Below are 16016 nucleotides of genomic sequence, written 5' to 3'. Positions count from 1 at the left end.
TCTTCTTCTCAATTCAGATAGGATTAAATTAGTGATCAGAAAAAAGAGGCCCTTTTGATTACTCAGTAGAACAGGGGAATAGATAAGGAAGGAGAATAAAAGAACAAAGTAGTGACTATTGTTCTGGAATGTTAAACCCCAAACTGTATTTTAGTGTATTATTAACTTTTATTCAAGATTCTTATAAATGTTACCTCAGATAATCTTGGGGTAGAAGAACAAGATTAAGGACGCTGGAGGGGACAGACTATGCTGGTTTAGTCAGCTCTATGCTAGAAATGCATGAATATTAGTTGGATGTTAAATAAAATTGTTTGTGGAAAACTTGTGCCTAAAAAACAGAGTAAAGTCTTAATACTTTTCTTCAACAGAGGTAACCTACTCAGAAGAAGAGAATAACTCCCCTAATAAATACAAGAACAGCCTCAGAAAAAAAAAAATGCTTGGCCACAAGAACAGTTTTAGAAAAAAAGAATGATCAGTGGAATAGGTTGGTTACACAAGACACAGTAGTCAATGACTATAGTAATCTACTATTTGATAAACCCAAAGACCCCAGCTTCTGGGAAAAGAACTCACTATTTGACAAAAACTGCTGGGAAAATTGGAAAAGAGTATGGCAGAAACTGAGCATAAACCAACATCTTACAATGTATACCAAAATAAAGTCAAGATGGATACATGATATAGATACAAAGGCTGATACTGTAAGTAAACTGGGAGAGCAAGAAATAGCTTACCTGTCAGATTTATTGAGAACAGTAGAATTCATGACCAAACAAGAGACAGAAAACATTATGAAATGCAAAATGGATAATTTTGATTACGTTAAATTGAAAAGTTTTTGTACAAACAAAGCCGATGCAACCAAGATTAGAAAGGAAGCAAAAAATTGTGAAAGAATTTTTACAACCAGTATCTCTGATAAAGGCCTCATATCTAAAAATATATGGAGAACTGAATCAAATTTATAAGAATACAAGTTATTCCCCAATTGCTAAATAGTCAAAGAATATGAACAGGCATTTTTCAGATGAAGAAATTAAAGCTATCTATAATCTCATGAAAAAATGCTCTAAATCACTACTGATTAGAGAAATGAAAATCAAAACAACTCTGAGGTACCACATCACATCTATCAGATTGGCCAACATGACAAAACAGGAAAATGATAAATGTTATAGAAGATGTCGGAAAATTGAAACACTAATGAATTGTTGGTGGAGGTGTGAACTGATCTAACCATTCTGGAGAGCAATTTGGACCTAGGCCCAAAGAGCTATAAAAATGTGCATATCCTTTGACCAAGCAATACCACTTCTATGTCTGTATCCCAAAGAGATCATAAAATTGGAAAAAGACCCACATGTACAAAAATATTTATAGCAGCTCTTTTTGTGGTGGCAAAGAATTGGAAATCGAGGGGATGCCCATCAATTGACGAATGGCTGAACAAGTTGTGGTATACGAATGTAATAGAATACTATTGTGCTATAAGAAATGATGAGCAGGCAGACTTCAGAAAAACCTGGAAGGACTTATATGAACTGATGCTAAGTGAAATGAGTAGAACTAGGAAAACATTGTACACGGTAACAGCCACACTGTGTGATGACTGACTTTGATAGACTTAGCTCTTCTCAGCAATACAAGGATCTAATACAACTGCAAAAGACTCATGATGGAAAATGCTATACACATCCAGTAAAAGAACTATGGAGTCTGAATGCAGATCAAAGCATAATATTTGTTCTCTCTCTTTTCTGTGTGTGTTTCTTCTTTCTCGTGGTTCCTCCCATTCGTTCTAATTCTTCTTTACAACATAACTAATGTGAAAATATGTTTGTTAAGAATGCATAGGTAAAGCCTATTATCAGACTGCACACCATCTTGGGAAGGGAGGAAGAGAGGGAGGCAGAAAAAATTTAAAACTCAAAAGCTTATGGAAGTGAATGTTGAAAACTAAAAATAAATTAATTTTTAAAAATTAAAAAAAAAAAAAAAAAAAGAATGGCTTGGCCACATGGACTGGAAGAGTAGATGAAAGAAACTCCAAACTGAAAACAACTGGGAGGGTCATGGCATAAATCCTGAGCTTCCAAGTTAAAGATAAAATACTGTGAACAAAGGGAAAAAGAAGTTTATTTCTGAAAGACATGTAGTCAGAATCATGTAAGACTATGTTGCAACTACTAAAAAGAAAAACTCTTGGAATATAACATTACACAGACACACACACATCCTGCCCCAAAAAAGGTTTATAACCAAGAGTAGTATATTCTGAAAAACTGAGTGTAATTCTACAGGGGGAAAATAGTGTAGCTTTAGAAGAAGTGGATTTTTAAATATTTCAGATGAAAAGTCCAGAGCTAGGTAAAAGCTGTGAAATGCAAACAATGGAGACAATAGAGGGCAAGAAAGGTAAATACTTTTAATAGCAGAAGAACAGATGAATCAATTGATGCAAAAACTTATTTTGAAATAAAAATTTTCAACCTACTATCTCTTTTTTTGCTTTATGGATATATAAAAAAAAATGCACTGTGGTGAGGCAGCCTGACCCTTTGAAATATTCTTAAATTGGGCTTTCTAGTGTTAAACAATTGGAAGAGGCTATATCTAAATGGGGAAGAGAAATGTCTCTTTAGAAATCCACAGCCTCCATGGGAATAAAGACAACTTAGGGCTTGGGGATAGTTGTGTTCTGTTTTAAAAAGAAAAAAATGAAAGGGAAAAAAGTGGGTGTGTGTTTGGGGGGGGGGGGCAGAGGGAATTTACTATTACGCACAATTGAGGGTTACCAGAAGAAGACTATACAAAACATAGAAGGGGGTAAGGGGAATAACTATAGGCAGAAGAAAACGAGCACATAGTCTGGTACAGAAATACATTGCATGGGGAGTGGAATGTGGAGAACAGATGAGGAAGGAAAAGGGGCTTAAGTGGGAAAGAACAGTCACAAGTAAAACAAACTTTAGCTCTAATAGGCAGGTCTTAAAGGGGGGAGGGGAGTTAAAAAAAAAAGAATAAAAACTAGTGAAAGAGAAAAAAATTGTGATCTGAATCTTGCTAAGTGAGAAAAGGAAGCAGAGAAAGGTTGCAAAATGGAACAGAAAGCAAAATTAAACACTGTTTCTCTTGATAATCCTTTTTATTTTTCTCTACTGTGATTTTATATTGATCATTTTTAAATTTCTGTTAATTTGATTTTCCTTCAGGTTGCCTAAAAAAATTTTTTTCTTAGTCTTCTCAAGAAACTAATTTTTTAGTCTCTTTCCAATTTACCTCTTTTCTCTAATTTTCAAGATTTCCCCTTTAATGCTTATTTACAGTTTATTTTTCACTTTTCAAATTTTTCCAATTTTTCATCATGTTCACTAATTGTCTATTTTGTTCGTGTATTTGGGGGAAATATATAATTTTTCCTCTAAGGACTGTTGTAGCTACATCCCAAAAATGTTAGTGTGATGTCTTGACGTTAATCATTGTCTTTCACAGTCATTAAACTTTTCTGCAATTTATTCTTTGACTCATTGTTCAAGATGCCATTACATCTCTAAGTCTATGTTTTTTGCTTGTGCTCCCTACAGTCATTATTTTTTCTATGGTGTGATGATCTATAAAGCACATGCTCAATACTTTAGTTTTAAAAATGTATTTATAATTTTTTGGTGGCAGAGTAGATGATTGATTTTTATAAAGGTGCCATATAGTGCTGAGAAATATGTATATCCTTTAATGCTCCCATTCATTAGATATTATAAATTGTTTAGTTCTAAATTCTTGAACAGTTTTTCAGCTCCATATTTTCCCTTTTGCTTTTCTTTCTATTGATCTGTCCAGCTCCCAAGGGAGGAACATTAAAGGCTCCTACTACTATTATGTTAATATGGCATCTAGTGCATATTTCTTTTACATTGATATTATTTCACTTTATAAGGTTTCTCTAAAGATAATGTAATTTGTTTACCTCTGTTGATATATTGTGAATTTTTACTTTTTCTTTGTCCAATAGCATAACTGCAACTCCTGTTTTTCTGAATTTGTCTAACACATCACAAATTTTCTTTTAATCTTATATTTTGATTCTCTGTAGGTCTTCGCTTTTTCAGATTGTGATTCTAATAAGCAACAGATTGTGGCTTTTATTTTTGTATCCATTCCACTACTCCCTTTTGTTTTATTGGACTGCTTAGTCCAATCATATTTAAAGATGTAAAAGTTGGATGTTTTCCTCAAACTGTTTCTTCAGTGTTTAAAATTTTTATCCTCTTCCTTTTAAGTCGACAATTATTCTCTGCAATTATTTTTACTTAAACTATTTTGATGCAATTCTTATGCCCCAGTAGTAGCACAGTACTGCTTTCTCCATCTTGACTATCCACTTTCTAGTTGGGGTGTTTTAACTAAATTATGTTTTTGTTTATTTAATTAGTTACATATTTCTTCTCTTTTTCTCATCCTTTCTCTTTTTTCTCTTAGTTAATTCAAAATCACCTTTCCTATCTTCTTAAATATTATCTATTTGTCAGGGTTTCTTTTTTCTGTGCCTTTTTCTAAGTAGTCTTTCTTCGTTAATTTTCTTTTTTAATACATTGTTTACAAAAAACCACACCTGAAACACAGGATATGGAACTGGAACAGAATTTATTATGCATGCTTTAGGCAAATTAAAAAAAAAAAAAACACAAAGGAATGGCAATCATGATTTCTAGCAAAGCAACAGCAAAAACAGATATAGTAAAGAGAAAAGCAGCTAAATCACATTATGTTTTAAGGCTTCAGAGATAATGAAATAATATACAAAACTCAAAATATATGCACAAGTGAAATTGTTTCTAAGTCAAGAGTTCTTAATCTGAGTTATACAGACCACAAATGGATCCATGGATAGATTTCAGGGAGCCTATGAACTTGGATGGGAAAAAAAATTACTTTGTTTCAATATAATTGGTTTCCTTTAAAATCCTATTTATTTTATTTTATTCATTTAAAAATATTATTGAGAAGGGGCTCATCACACAGCCAAGGGATCCATGTCAAGTTTAAGAACCCCCAAGATCTAAGTATGAGATGGAAAAATCTAATCAAATTACAGGGAGAAAGTAAAATTCTAATAGCTGTGATTTTCAAAAATTGTGATTTTCCATTTCAGACCTAAGTAAATCTTAAAAAAAAAAATTAAAACCTGAATAAATTTAAGAAAAGCTAGATATAGATTTCTAGGGTCAGAATAGGAATACAAAGTGGCATCTTTACAAAAATTGACCATGTGTAGTAAGACATAAAAATCTCATAAAACAAATGATAAAAAGCATAAATATTAAACAGATCTTTTACTAACCACAACAAAAATTATAATCAAGGCCATTTGAAGAAAAAGTACAAACTTAAGTGGAAATTAAATATTCTAAAGAATATGGGTCAAATAAATCATAGAAACGATAGATAATTTCATTAAAAAAAAAAAACAAAGAGACAATATACCACAACTTCTAAGATACAGCCAAATTAGTCATTAGGAGAAAATTTATATCTATAATTTCATTAACAAAGACAGAAAGAACATTAAAAGAAATTACAATAATCAGAGGTAAATAAAATTAAAAACAAAAAAAATTTAACTGATAACTTTCTTTGAAAACAAAAATAAAAGACTAACTTTACATAACTTAATTCAAAAAAGGAGGGAAAAAATACACCAATATAACAATTATAAATACCAAAATGACCATCCACTACGAAATCACTTCATAGATGGTCTTTGAGAGTTACTATGGCTGAAAAACTCATTATCTTGTGACCAAGATGGTGAAGAAACTCTCAGGGATTTAGGCTGGTGTTCATATGACAAACGTCTGGTCTCTTACTAGATCTACACCCCTTCCTAAACCATCAGATCTCCAATTCCTCCTATCTCCCAGTACTTTCACAGTAATGACCTTTGCTCTAAATTCATTTTCTTTCCTTTCCAATTTCAATTCTATAATTGTTCAAACCTACACTATCTTTTAATGTCAAATCCCTTACTCCTTTTTACTTTATCAACACTTATGCCTCATCAAACTCCAACTCTGAATTCAATGTCACCATGTTATTGTTCTACTCCTACATACATGAGCAGAGACAGAGGAAATCATATAAGAAAAACAACTTCGAAAAATTTGTGACTCTCATCAATACAATGACAAACCCAAACCAGAGTATCAAAAATGAAACACAGTATTCACCTCCTGACAAAGAGAACGCAGAACAAGACCAATATGGGAATTTGTTTTGCTAGGATATACTTATTTATTATAAGGGTTTTCTTTTTCAAAAAAAAAGTTTAATAAGGGGAGCAGGAAGAAAGATAAATGCTTGTAAAAATTTTATTAAAGAGGGGAAAGAGAACAGAATAAAAGGAACACACTAAAAATCAGAAAGTAGGAAAGAAGAAGTGGAACTTGATATTTCTTATAAGTTAGTTACATAAGTATACAAATATGGGAGAAAAAAGAGGAAAGCAGGCATCAAATTAACTTCATTCTTATCTGAAAAGGACAAAGGAGGATTGAACACACACCAACAGTTTGGTATAGAAATACATCAAACTCAACAGGGAAATAATCAGGGGTGAAGGTGTTGTGGGGATATTAAGAGAAAGGACAGTATCAGGGAGGTAAGCAAAACAAGCTTCCTGATCTTGAAAGGGGCATCAAAAAGGTGGGGGGGGGCGCCGCACCCAAGGACAGGACAGAACAGAATGCAGCCAAGAACTACAAGGAGGTGCCTGTCAATTAAGGAATGGCTGAACAAACTGTAGTAAACAAATGTAACAGAGTATTACTGAACCGTAAAAAATGATGAAAGAGATTATTTCAGAGATTTCTGGGTAGTATAAAGCAACACAGAGGAGAGTGAGCAGAATCATGAGAAAAATTTATACACAAAAAACTACAGTATAAAGAAAAACAGGGGCAGCTAGGTGGTTCAGTGGATAGAGCACCAGCCCTGAAGTCAGGAGGACCTGAGTTCAAATCTGACCTCACACCAAACACTTGACACGTACTAGCTGTGTGACCTTGGATAAGTCACTTAACCCCGATTGCCTCACTAAAAAAAAAAAGAAAAACAGCTTTGCAATTCTGATGAATGCAATAATCAACATATTCTCTATGGTGAAACATGTTATACATACCTTCTGACAGAGAGGTGATGGACTTAGGGTGTAGAAAGAGACATACATTTTTGGATATAGTCACTATGTGGATTCATTTTTTACTACATTTTCTTTCTAAGAGATTTTTTGCTGTTGTTTTGTATTTTTTAAAGGGGGGGGTGGGGATAAGGGTAAAAAATGCTGATGCCCTCAAAAAGGGGCCATTTTTTTAAATGCACAGAAGAGAACACAAGGTAACAGGGCAGTTTTGAAAGTAATACATGTAATTTATTAAGTGCTTTTTAAAAAAGCAAGTGGTCTGAAATGGAGATTCTTAATTTCATAAACAGTCCCCTTTTATATTCTGCTGTGTATATGGAAATGCTCTTTTTTGATATTTAAGTTCAAAATTAAATTTTTTTTTTAAAATCAACCTGACAAATATAAGGTGGGTGACACATGGCTAGATAGCAGTTTGTAGAGGTATACCAGTTAGTATCAGCTCTGAAAGCCTATTATTTTATTTTCAGTGTGAGCATTTACACCTCAGGAGTCAACAATTGCTAAAAATCAGAACTTGATTTATTGTTTTGCTGACTGAACAGACTTGAGAAAGTAATGGAGAAAATGTTAATAATGTAAATTAAACTAAAAAGCGTGTGGAGAACCAATTGTTAAACACTTATTAGCACACCACTAACAGTTTGTATTTTAAAATATCTGAACTAACATCCCTCTATGATTCCACAGTGTGAATTGGCAGTCAAAAAAGACAATACAACCTTCAACTGTATTGTGAGGCATCAAGTCTAGGACTAGGAAGGTGATTTCACTATACTCTACCAAGGCCAGACCACATCAGGAGAACTATAGCTCAGTGCTGGGAGGACACTGATGAACTGAAGCATTCAGCGCAAGCCAACCAAGACAGTAAAGAGTCTCAAGAAGATTTAGTTTAAAGAGGAGAAAACTTAGGGGACACATGATAGCTGTATTTAAGTATTTGAAAAGCTGGCACATGGAAGAGGGATTCAACTTGCTCTACTACACTCCAAAGCAGAGAACTAAGAACATTTCATGTAAGTGGCAGAAAGGTAAATTTAGGCCTGATGTCAAGGAAAACTTGCTAACAATTAGAGACGTACAGAAGAGGAACTGGTATTGGGTATTCCTGCACTGAATTAAACAAAGGCTAGATGACCAATTTATAGAGGTATCCTTATTCAATTACATACAAACTAGATCTCCTCTAACATCCATTCTATCTCAATGGCTGTTTCATTATTACCTATCTAAACAAATAATTACTTTTGTCCCTCCAACACTAAGACAAGAAGTTTTTATTGATGTCACAACTTTATCAAAGTCAAAATGGAAAGAAATTTACAAAACTGGACAAAATACAACTGAGGAACAAGGGGAGGAAACAAGGAACAAGAATTTCAAGTGATTAGCTAGGGAAAAAAGTAGGAATGAAGAAGAAATACTACACTCTCAAACCTCAAACTATGTTATAAAGGGGTAATCATCAAATTATTTGGTACTGCTTAAAAAAACAGAAATGTAGGATCTGTGGAACAGACAAAATTAGCAAGCACCAAAAGCGATTAAACAATAACCCAGTATTTAATAAAACCCTTTGATTCAGGAATGGCTAAACAAATTGTGGTACATGAATGTAAAGGAATATTACTATGCCAGAAGAAATAATAAACATGAAGAGGTATGGGAAAACTTCCATAAACTGATGCAAAGTGAAGTAATCAGAACCATCAAAACAATATAAACAATGACTATGAAAATGAGTTTCAGAGAGTCAGTGGCTACTAGGTGCCAACACTGTGCTAAGCATTTTGCTATCAATGATGAAATCTATAGAAGTCATATGTAAAACGTAAAAAGACACAAAGAAATGCTTCAAATGTGGTAGATCATATCTGGAGGATCTATGAGACAACACAAACAAGAATTACACAGGTTGAAAAGGCAGAGATGATTTAGACCTATAATGATGAAGGGAACACCCAGAAATTCAGGGGTGGGGAACCTGCAGCCCTGAGACCACACGTGGCCCTCTTAAGTCTTCAAGTGCACCCCTTTGACTGAATCCAAACTTCACAAAACAGACCCCCTTAATAAAAGAATTTGTTCTATAAAACTTGGACTCATTCAAAAGGCCACACCTAAGGACCTAGAAGGCCACATGTGGCCTCGAGACAGCAAGTTCCCCACCCCTGGCCCAGATCAATGGGCAATCAAATTCAAAAAACATGTGGAGTAAGAGTTACAGTTCTGTCACTAACAAGCTGTGCCATCCTGAACAAGTCAGTTAACCTTTCTGAGCCTGTTTCTTCATCTGAAAATAAGAAGAAAGGAGGATATGACTCAATTTAGTTAAGGTAATATTTATTAGATACCTATTAGGTCCAAGGTACCATGCTTGACTTCTAAGATTCTGGGTTCCAAGATCCTGTATTTCTAAAAACCTATCACCTTAGAATGAAAAAGTAGGATGTCTACTGTCTAAAATTACGTAAGTAAAATATGTCCACTGGCTATAATGTACCATGTGTCCCTCCATTATCTTTTTGTAGATATTACCCATTAGAAGTGCTGAAAGGGAAGAGAGGATTTCTCTAATTATACAAGACTGGGTAAAGGACATACCTGGATTGTGATGGTGCCTTTTTCAGCATCTGTTTGCAAGTGAATCTCCATTTCTGGCAATGTCTGACCTTCTGAAATCAACTTATGGCGCAATTTTTCCAAGGCATCACTACTATTGGAGATCAGTTCTCGTATAAATACCTATTGAAAGGGAGATAAAATGGAGGTAACCTGCAGTAAATACTGCAATACTCAGCTACAATTAAAACCACTACACGATTGGGAAAAATAATCCCAGAATGCTTTGGCTCTCTGAACATAAGAGTTTTCCTGACATTTTAACTGCAAAGAGGTTTCTTGAGGCAGTTCCATCAAACCCTTTCCTTCAGGAGGGATAAACAAAGTCATGACATGGAATCTTTTTGAATTTATAAAGCCAAAAGTTATGGAACTGTCATGTAAAATTCTAAAATCAAAGGTAAATGCCATCGCGGATTTTTTTTTTTAACTATACCATATCTCTTCTACTGCATAAAGGAAAAAATGTTCACTGCTTCTTTTTCAAATGGTAAGTTTCAATTAAATATCTCTATAAAACTGAAATCAATTGTATTCTACAAACATATGTAGGACCCATTACAAATCCATTATCAGGGACAACGGAAAATAAATCTATGACAAACTTCATTTTCCAAATATATGCAATGCAAAATTGCATAAAATACTCACAGGGTATAACTTCTCCTCAAGTAGAACTGAATCTGGGGTAAACTGAGGTACTTAAAACGGTGCTTTATACAATATTTCTTTTAAGGCAACCTCCTCTTTACCATATACATGTCCTACCCTTCCATTTTACTCCTCTCTGTAACCCCATACTCAATTATGTGTCTCTGTATAGCAGTAACTGGCTATATATACATATATTTATGACTTTTCTATTCTTCATTTCTTAAGTATTCTGTATCCCCTGTGAGAATTCTAAGCTCCTCAGAGAACTTGTTACTTGGTAATACAGCACATAATAGGTCCTCCAGAAAGATGGCTCACTGGCTTATTCTTAAGCAATCACCTCAAAAATCTCCAAAACTTAAGGTAGTTAAGGCAGGCAACATATTTACTAACCATAATGCACACCAAGAACTCATCCACCATGGAATTTTAGTTACTTTAGACTTAAATGAGCACAACTCCTTATCACCCCAGTTCAACATGTCAAAGGGATTTACTGACTAAATTGTCAATAAATAAATAAAATTTATTTCCAGAGTCAACCTATGCAAAGGACCATCTGGGTATATTTATCTGTGAAACTAGAAGCAGATTTCTGTGTAAAGGACTCTCTGGTAGCTTAGAATAGAACATGCCCAGAGTTCAGTACATTCTCATAACTAATATACTATCTGGCATTCCTCAAAATTGTGTAAAAAATACAGCTTTGCCAACAGAAACAATGCCAGTATTAGGAGTGATTAACAGGTACCATACCTCCTTCTCTGAGTACAAGGACCGAGCAACAATATCCAAAAGCTTCTTTGTCTCAGCCTGGAACTCGTGTTTGGAGATAGAACCTAGTAAGTAAGCACACACGCAGTCACTAAGGTCTAATTTCTATTTTCCTGTAAGGACATATAAAAATGATTGGGGTGGGGATTACTTTTAATGATTTTTGCTATTCTTTTTTTAAACAGTGAATGGTATGAAGGGAGTCAATGGACATTTCAGGAACATATAACTTCTGGGTGAGTCTTACTGGTAAGGAAGTCCTACAAAATTTTCCCACCTTGATCAGTAGACTCGGGCTTTCTAGGGCTCCTTTTTAGAACAGAGTGAAAAAGAAACTTAAGTCTATATCTATATCCCAATTAATGCAAATAACTCACTCCCCTGAAATGATTCCATTATTTGAAGTCACACTGCATATTTCCATTGGGTGGCCTGGGACCAAGTAACATATTTTACATGACAAAAACTTCTAATAGTATGAATTAAAATACATATATATCTTGTGCAAAATCACTAATATGGAAATGATTTACATGACTGCACATGTATAATCTATACCTAACTGTTTACCATCTCAGCGAGGAGGGAGGAACAGGAGGGAGGCAGGAATTTGGAACTCAAAACTTAAAAAAAAAAATGTTAAAAAACAGTTTTAACAAGTAATTAGTGAAAAAAATAAAATATAAAAAAAATTACTGATGAAAAAATACATATATAAAGATGACTATACTACTGGACTCATGCTTTTAAAAAAAAGATTCCATTAGTATCAATTTGGCAAGTACTTTAAGGCTGTGGAGTTGGTCTTAGATATTCTTTTTATAGGCTACAGACAGCACAATTACCTGACAATCTCTAGGGTAAACATTTTTATACTTGATTATCAGCCCTTAGAGACCATATCAAAGAAACTGAATCTATCTTCATCCCTTTTTATTTCACATCCTCTGTTTTTACCTGGACACTGAAAACCAGAAATGGATAGACTTCAAGAATGGTTATGAAGTTAATCTTTATAAAGCTTCTTAAACCCCCAGGGAATGAAAGATAAAAATTCCAAGAAACGAATCCTTGGGGAAGCTCCACCAGTAACCTCCAAATTTACTTCTTATCTCTGATGATCACTAGTAAAATCATCATTTAAGAGGATGGCACCACATCCTCTAGTTTTACAGGCAGCCACCAGAGGGTGTGAGGCGCATTAGGATGAAAGACAGAAGTCCTTGCTGTACAGAGATGGCATGTTATTTTGAGGGAAAAGTGAAACATCTCAAGTGTCTGAGGCCTCCTATATTCAGAGTTAATAGACAGCTCTATCACATAATTGCTCCCATCATCTCAACTATCTCCTATTGCTGAGCCCAATAGCAATACCCAAGCCAATTCCTGTTAATACCCTGAACGGTCTCTGTACTGCTGATGATAGTATGCAGCGGCTCCTCTTTTTTATCCTCAGCTGCTTGGGTACTATATTTCTGTCCACCATAGATGTTACAAACAGCCAGGTTCCGCACAGGGCTCATAAGCTCAACATTTCTCCACAGACATGGGTAAAGTCTTCCTGGAAAATAAAAATTCAAAATCGTTAGAAAATAATAATAGTAATAATATTCATATAGCACATTAAAGTTTTCAAAGTGCTTTACATGTTAAGTCACCTTATCCCCACAAAAACTCTGAGGTAGGTGATATTTTTATTCCCATTTTACAGATGAGGAACCTAAAGTATAAAGAGGTAGTAATTTGCCCAGGGTCACATAGCTAAGTAAATGTCTGAGGCAGAATTCAAATTCAAGTCTTCCTGACTCCAAGTCCTGGGTTCTATCCAAGGCTCCATCTGGCTGCCCATTAATAGATGTGAACAGGTTAGTGTACTCTAACTATGACCTCTAGCAGAAAAGGGTGTGGATTTTTCTAAAGCCACCGCTTGGTGGCATTTCAAAAATGCCCACAATTCCTCACAAAAAATGAATGCAGTACTTGAACTTAATTCAAGGTTTTCTCATGTTTTCTTTAACTGTACTGTACATCTCAAAAAGTCAATGTAGTCCAGGATCTTGGGGAAACTCACAAAACACAGACTCATCAATGAACTGCTACACTGACTTACCCCATCCATTCAACACACACTTATTAAATGCATATTAGCAAATAAAAGTGCTAGGGCTACAAAGACAAAAAACAAACAACTTACCAGAAAGAAGTTTGCATTCTGCTGGAAGGGAAATAACAAAGTAATTTTAAGATAGAGAAAGTAGTAACAGCATGGAAAAGGCAGGGAGATTCAGAAAAAAGGCTCTAGTAGGATGTGTCTATGAGTTCTGCTTTGAAGGAAGCTAGGGAATTCTATGAGTGCATATAAGTTGTGCTGGATGACCCATGCAAAGCCATGAAGGAGGGAGATAGAATATCCTGTACAAGAAAAAGCTAGCAGGGCATCCTAACTGAAAAAGTATACAAAGAGTGATGAGTGATATGAAATAAGATTGGAAAGGCGTTATTACGGAGGGCCTTAAATGTCCTTTATTAAACAATTACTATTTGGAGGGCAATGTGTATCTCACTAAAGGATATTATAAATGAATAAATGAAGGATGGTATAGAGGAAGGAACAAAGGAAAAGAGAGAGAGAGAGAGAGAGAGAGAGGAGAGAGAGAAGATAGACAACCTCCATGGAGCTGATCATTTAGCAAAGACAGGTATATACATATGATAAAAATTAAAACATTCATATTAGATATCAAGAAGATCAACTTCATTGGCTGGCAGCATGAGTACTATCCTTTTTTTGATTTGCTTTTGCTTTCTAAATTAAATTTTTTTTTCCAATTTTGAAAAAACTTTTTCTCCCTCCCACTCCTTCTCTACACCTGGAGGGAAAAAAAGCCCTTATAACAAATAAGCATGCCAAGAAAAATAAATTCATAATGACCATGTCCAAAAATGTGTGTCAAGTTTTTCAGATTAATCCATCACTTCTCGTCAGGAGGTGGATCAAAATCTCAATCATCAGTTCTCTAGAATCAAGACTAATCATTGATCATAAGTTCTTAAATCTTTAAAATGAATTGTCTTTACATGTTGATATTATAGTATAAATTGTTCTCCTGCACTGTACACAGTAACAGCAACATTGAGTGATGATAAACTATGGCAGACTTAGCTCTTCTCAGCAATACAACAATCCAAGACAATTCCAAAAGACTCAGGATGGAAAATGCTATACACATCCAAAGAAAGAACTATGGAATCTGAATGCAGATTGAAGTATACTATTTTCACTTTTTTTTGTTTTTTCTTTCTTGTGGTTTTTACCTTTTGTTCTGATTCTTCTTTCATATCACTAATGTGGATACATAATTAACATGACTGTACATGTATAACTTACGTCAGACTGCTTGCTATATTGGGGAAGGAGGTAAGAGGGAGAGGTGGGGAGGGAAAGAGAAAATTCTGGAAATCAAAATCTTATAAAAGTGAATACTGAAAACTATCTTTACATGTAATTGGAAAAAAAAATACTATTAAGTGGAGAAATAAAAAAATTGTTCTCCTGGTTCTACTCACTTCATTTGATAACAATCCATACAAATCTTTCTATGTTTCCTCTGAAATTGTTTTTTTCTTCCTTTCTTAAAACATAATAGCACTCCATTGCATTAATATACCATAATTCATTCACCCATTTTCCAAACGACATGCACTCCCTTAACTTCCAGTTTTTTGTCACCCCAAAAAGGACTCCCATACTTTTTGGACATAAAGAATCTTTTCCTCTTTTTTTTTTTTTAATCTTCTACGGGTGTTCTTTCTGGGTCAAAGAGAAGCTGAGCACTAACTTTTAAAGAGCCAATGCCATCCTCGCCATTTGGTTTCAATCAACACTTTTCTGATGTGCTTCATTCTTACTTGGAAGGTTATAATTACAAAGTAAATCCATGCTAAATTTCAATGGATTACTTCAGAAAAAAAAAGCTGAACAAGATATGTACTGAAAGAACAAGGATCAATGAATGACCTAGTGATCCGAGGTGCCAGGCTAGAATTTCTGAGGGAGGGAATTGCACAGGCTAAAGGATGGCCAAGAAAGCATTCAATTTAACAAGCATTTATTAAGGATCCACTAAGTAAAGGCATTGTACTAGGTACGCCCTGGGGATACAAAGATAAAAAATAAAACAGCCCCTGACTTCAAGGAGTTAACATTCTACTTGAAATGAAGAAACTGTAACGCTTAAGTGCTTCAAAACCCAACAGTTTTAATTGTACCCACACAGACATAAAAATCCTCCTAACTTCTTTTCCCATCTCATATCAACCTATCTTACATATTAATAACAGAGGAGTCTTCCAACAGTAATTTCATTGTCAATGTCCTGCTTGTTAAGAAACTAATATGGTTGGTTCCCTACTGACTCTCAGACCAAATCTAAGTACTTCATTCTGATACTGAAAGCCCTTCAACAACTGGTCCCACCTTCATCTATTCTTCCATACCAGTCCAGTTTGTCTGTGCATCGTTCCTCACAAATGCGATGCTTATCCTCACCTGTTCACATGCTATCTGCCCCTGAAGCCAGGAATGCTCATTTTGACTACTTCCCCCAAAAGCACCAGCAGAGTTAGACATAGAACAGGTACTTCATCAGTGCTTGTTGACTTACTGGCACATAAAAAGAAGAAAGTCTGCCAGGTTTTCACTTCAGTAAATCTTGTTTATAAGTAATTCATGCTTCATTTCCATTGAACAACATTTGGTAAA

At 34.6% G+C, this 16016-nt stretch overlaps 1 protein-coding gene across 1 annotated transcript in view; it reads right to left on the bottom strand.

Annotated features, from left to right (window-relative positions):
* The window catches only part of TRAP1 (TNF receptor associated protein 1), an 81266-nt gene that overhangs the window by 49509 nt on the left and 15741 nt on the right, over positions 1-16016 (bottom strand). The window contains exons 2-4 of the mRNA XM_027859691.1: positions 12651-12815; positions 11237-11319; positions 9809-9949 (exon numbers count right to left, since the gene is read on the bottom strand). Of these exons, the coding sequence (XP_027715492.1) occupies positions 9809-9949; positions 11237-11319; positions 12651-12815 (389 nt within the window). The remainder of the gene's footprint in view (positions 1-9808; positions 9950-11236; positions 11320-12650; positions 12816-16016) is intronic.

This window comes from Vombatus ursinus, unplaced genomic scaffold (assembly GCF_900497805.2).
Source record: "Vombatus ursinus unplaced genomic scaffold, bare-nosed wombat genome assembly UNPS02014171.1, whole genome shotgun sequence".
Lineage (NCBI taxonomy): Eukaryota > Metazoa > Chordata > Mammalia > Diprotodontia > Vombatidae > Vombatus > Vombatus ursinus.
This window is presented reverse-complemented; position numbering and strand designations above follow the sequence as displayed.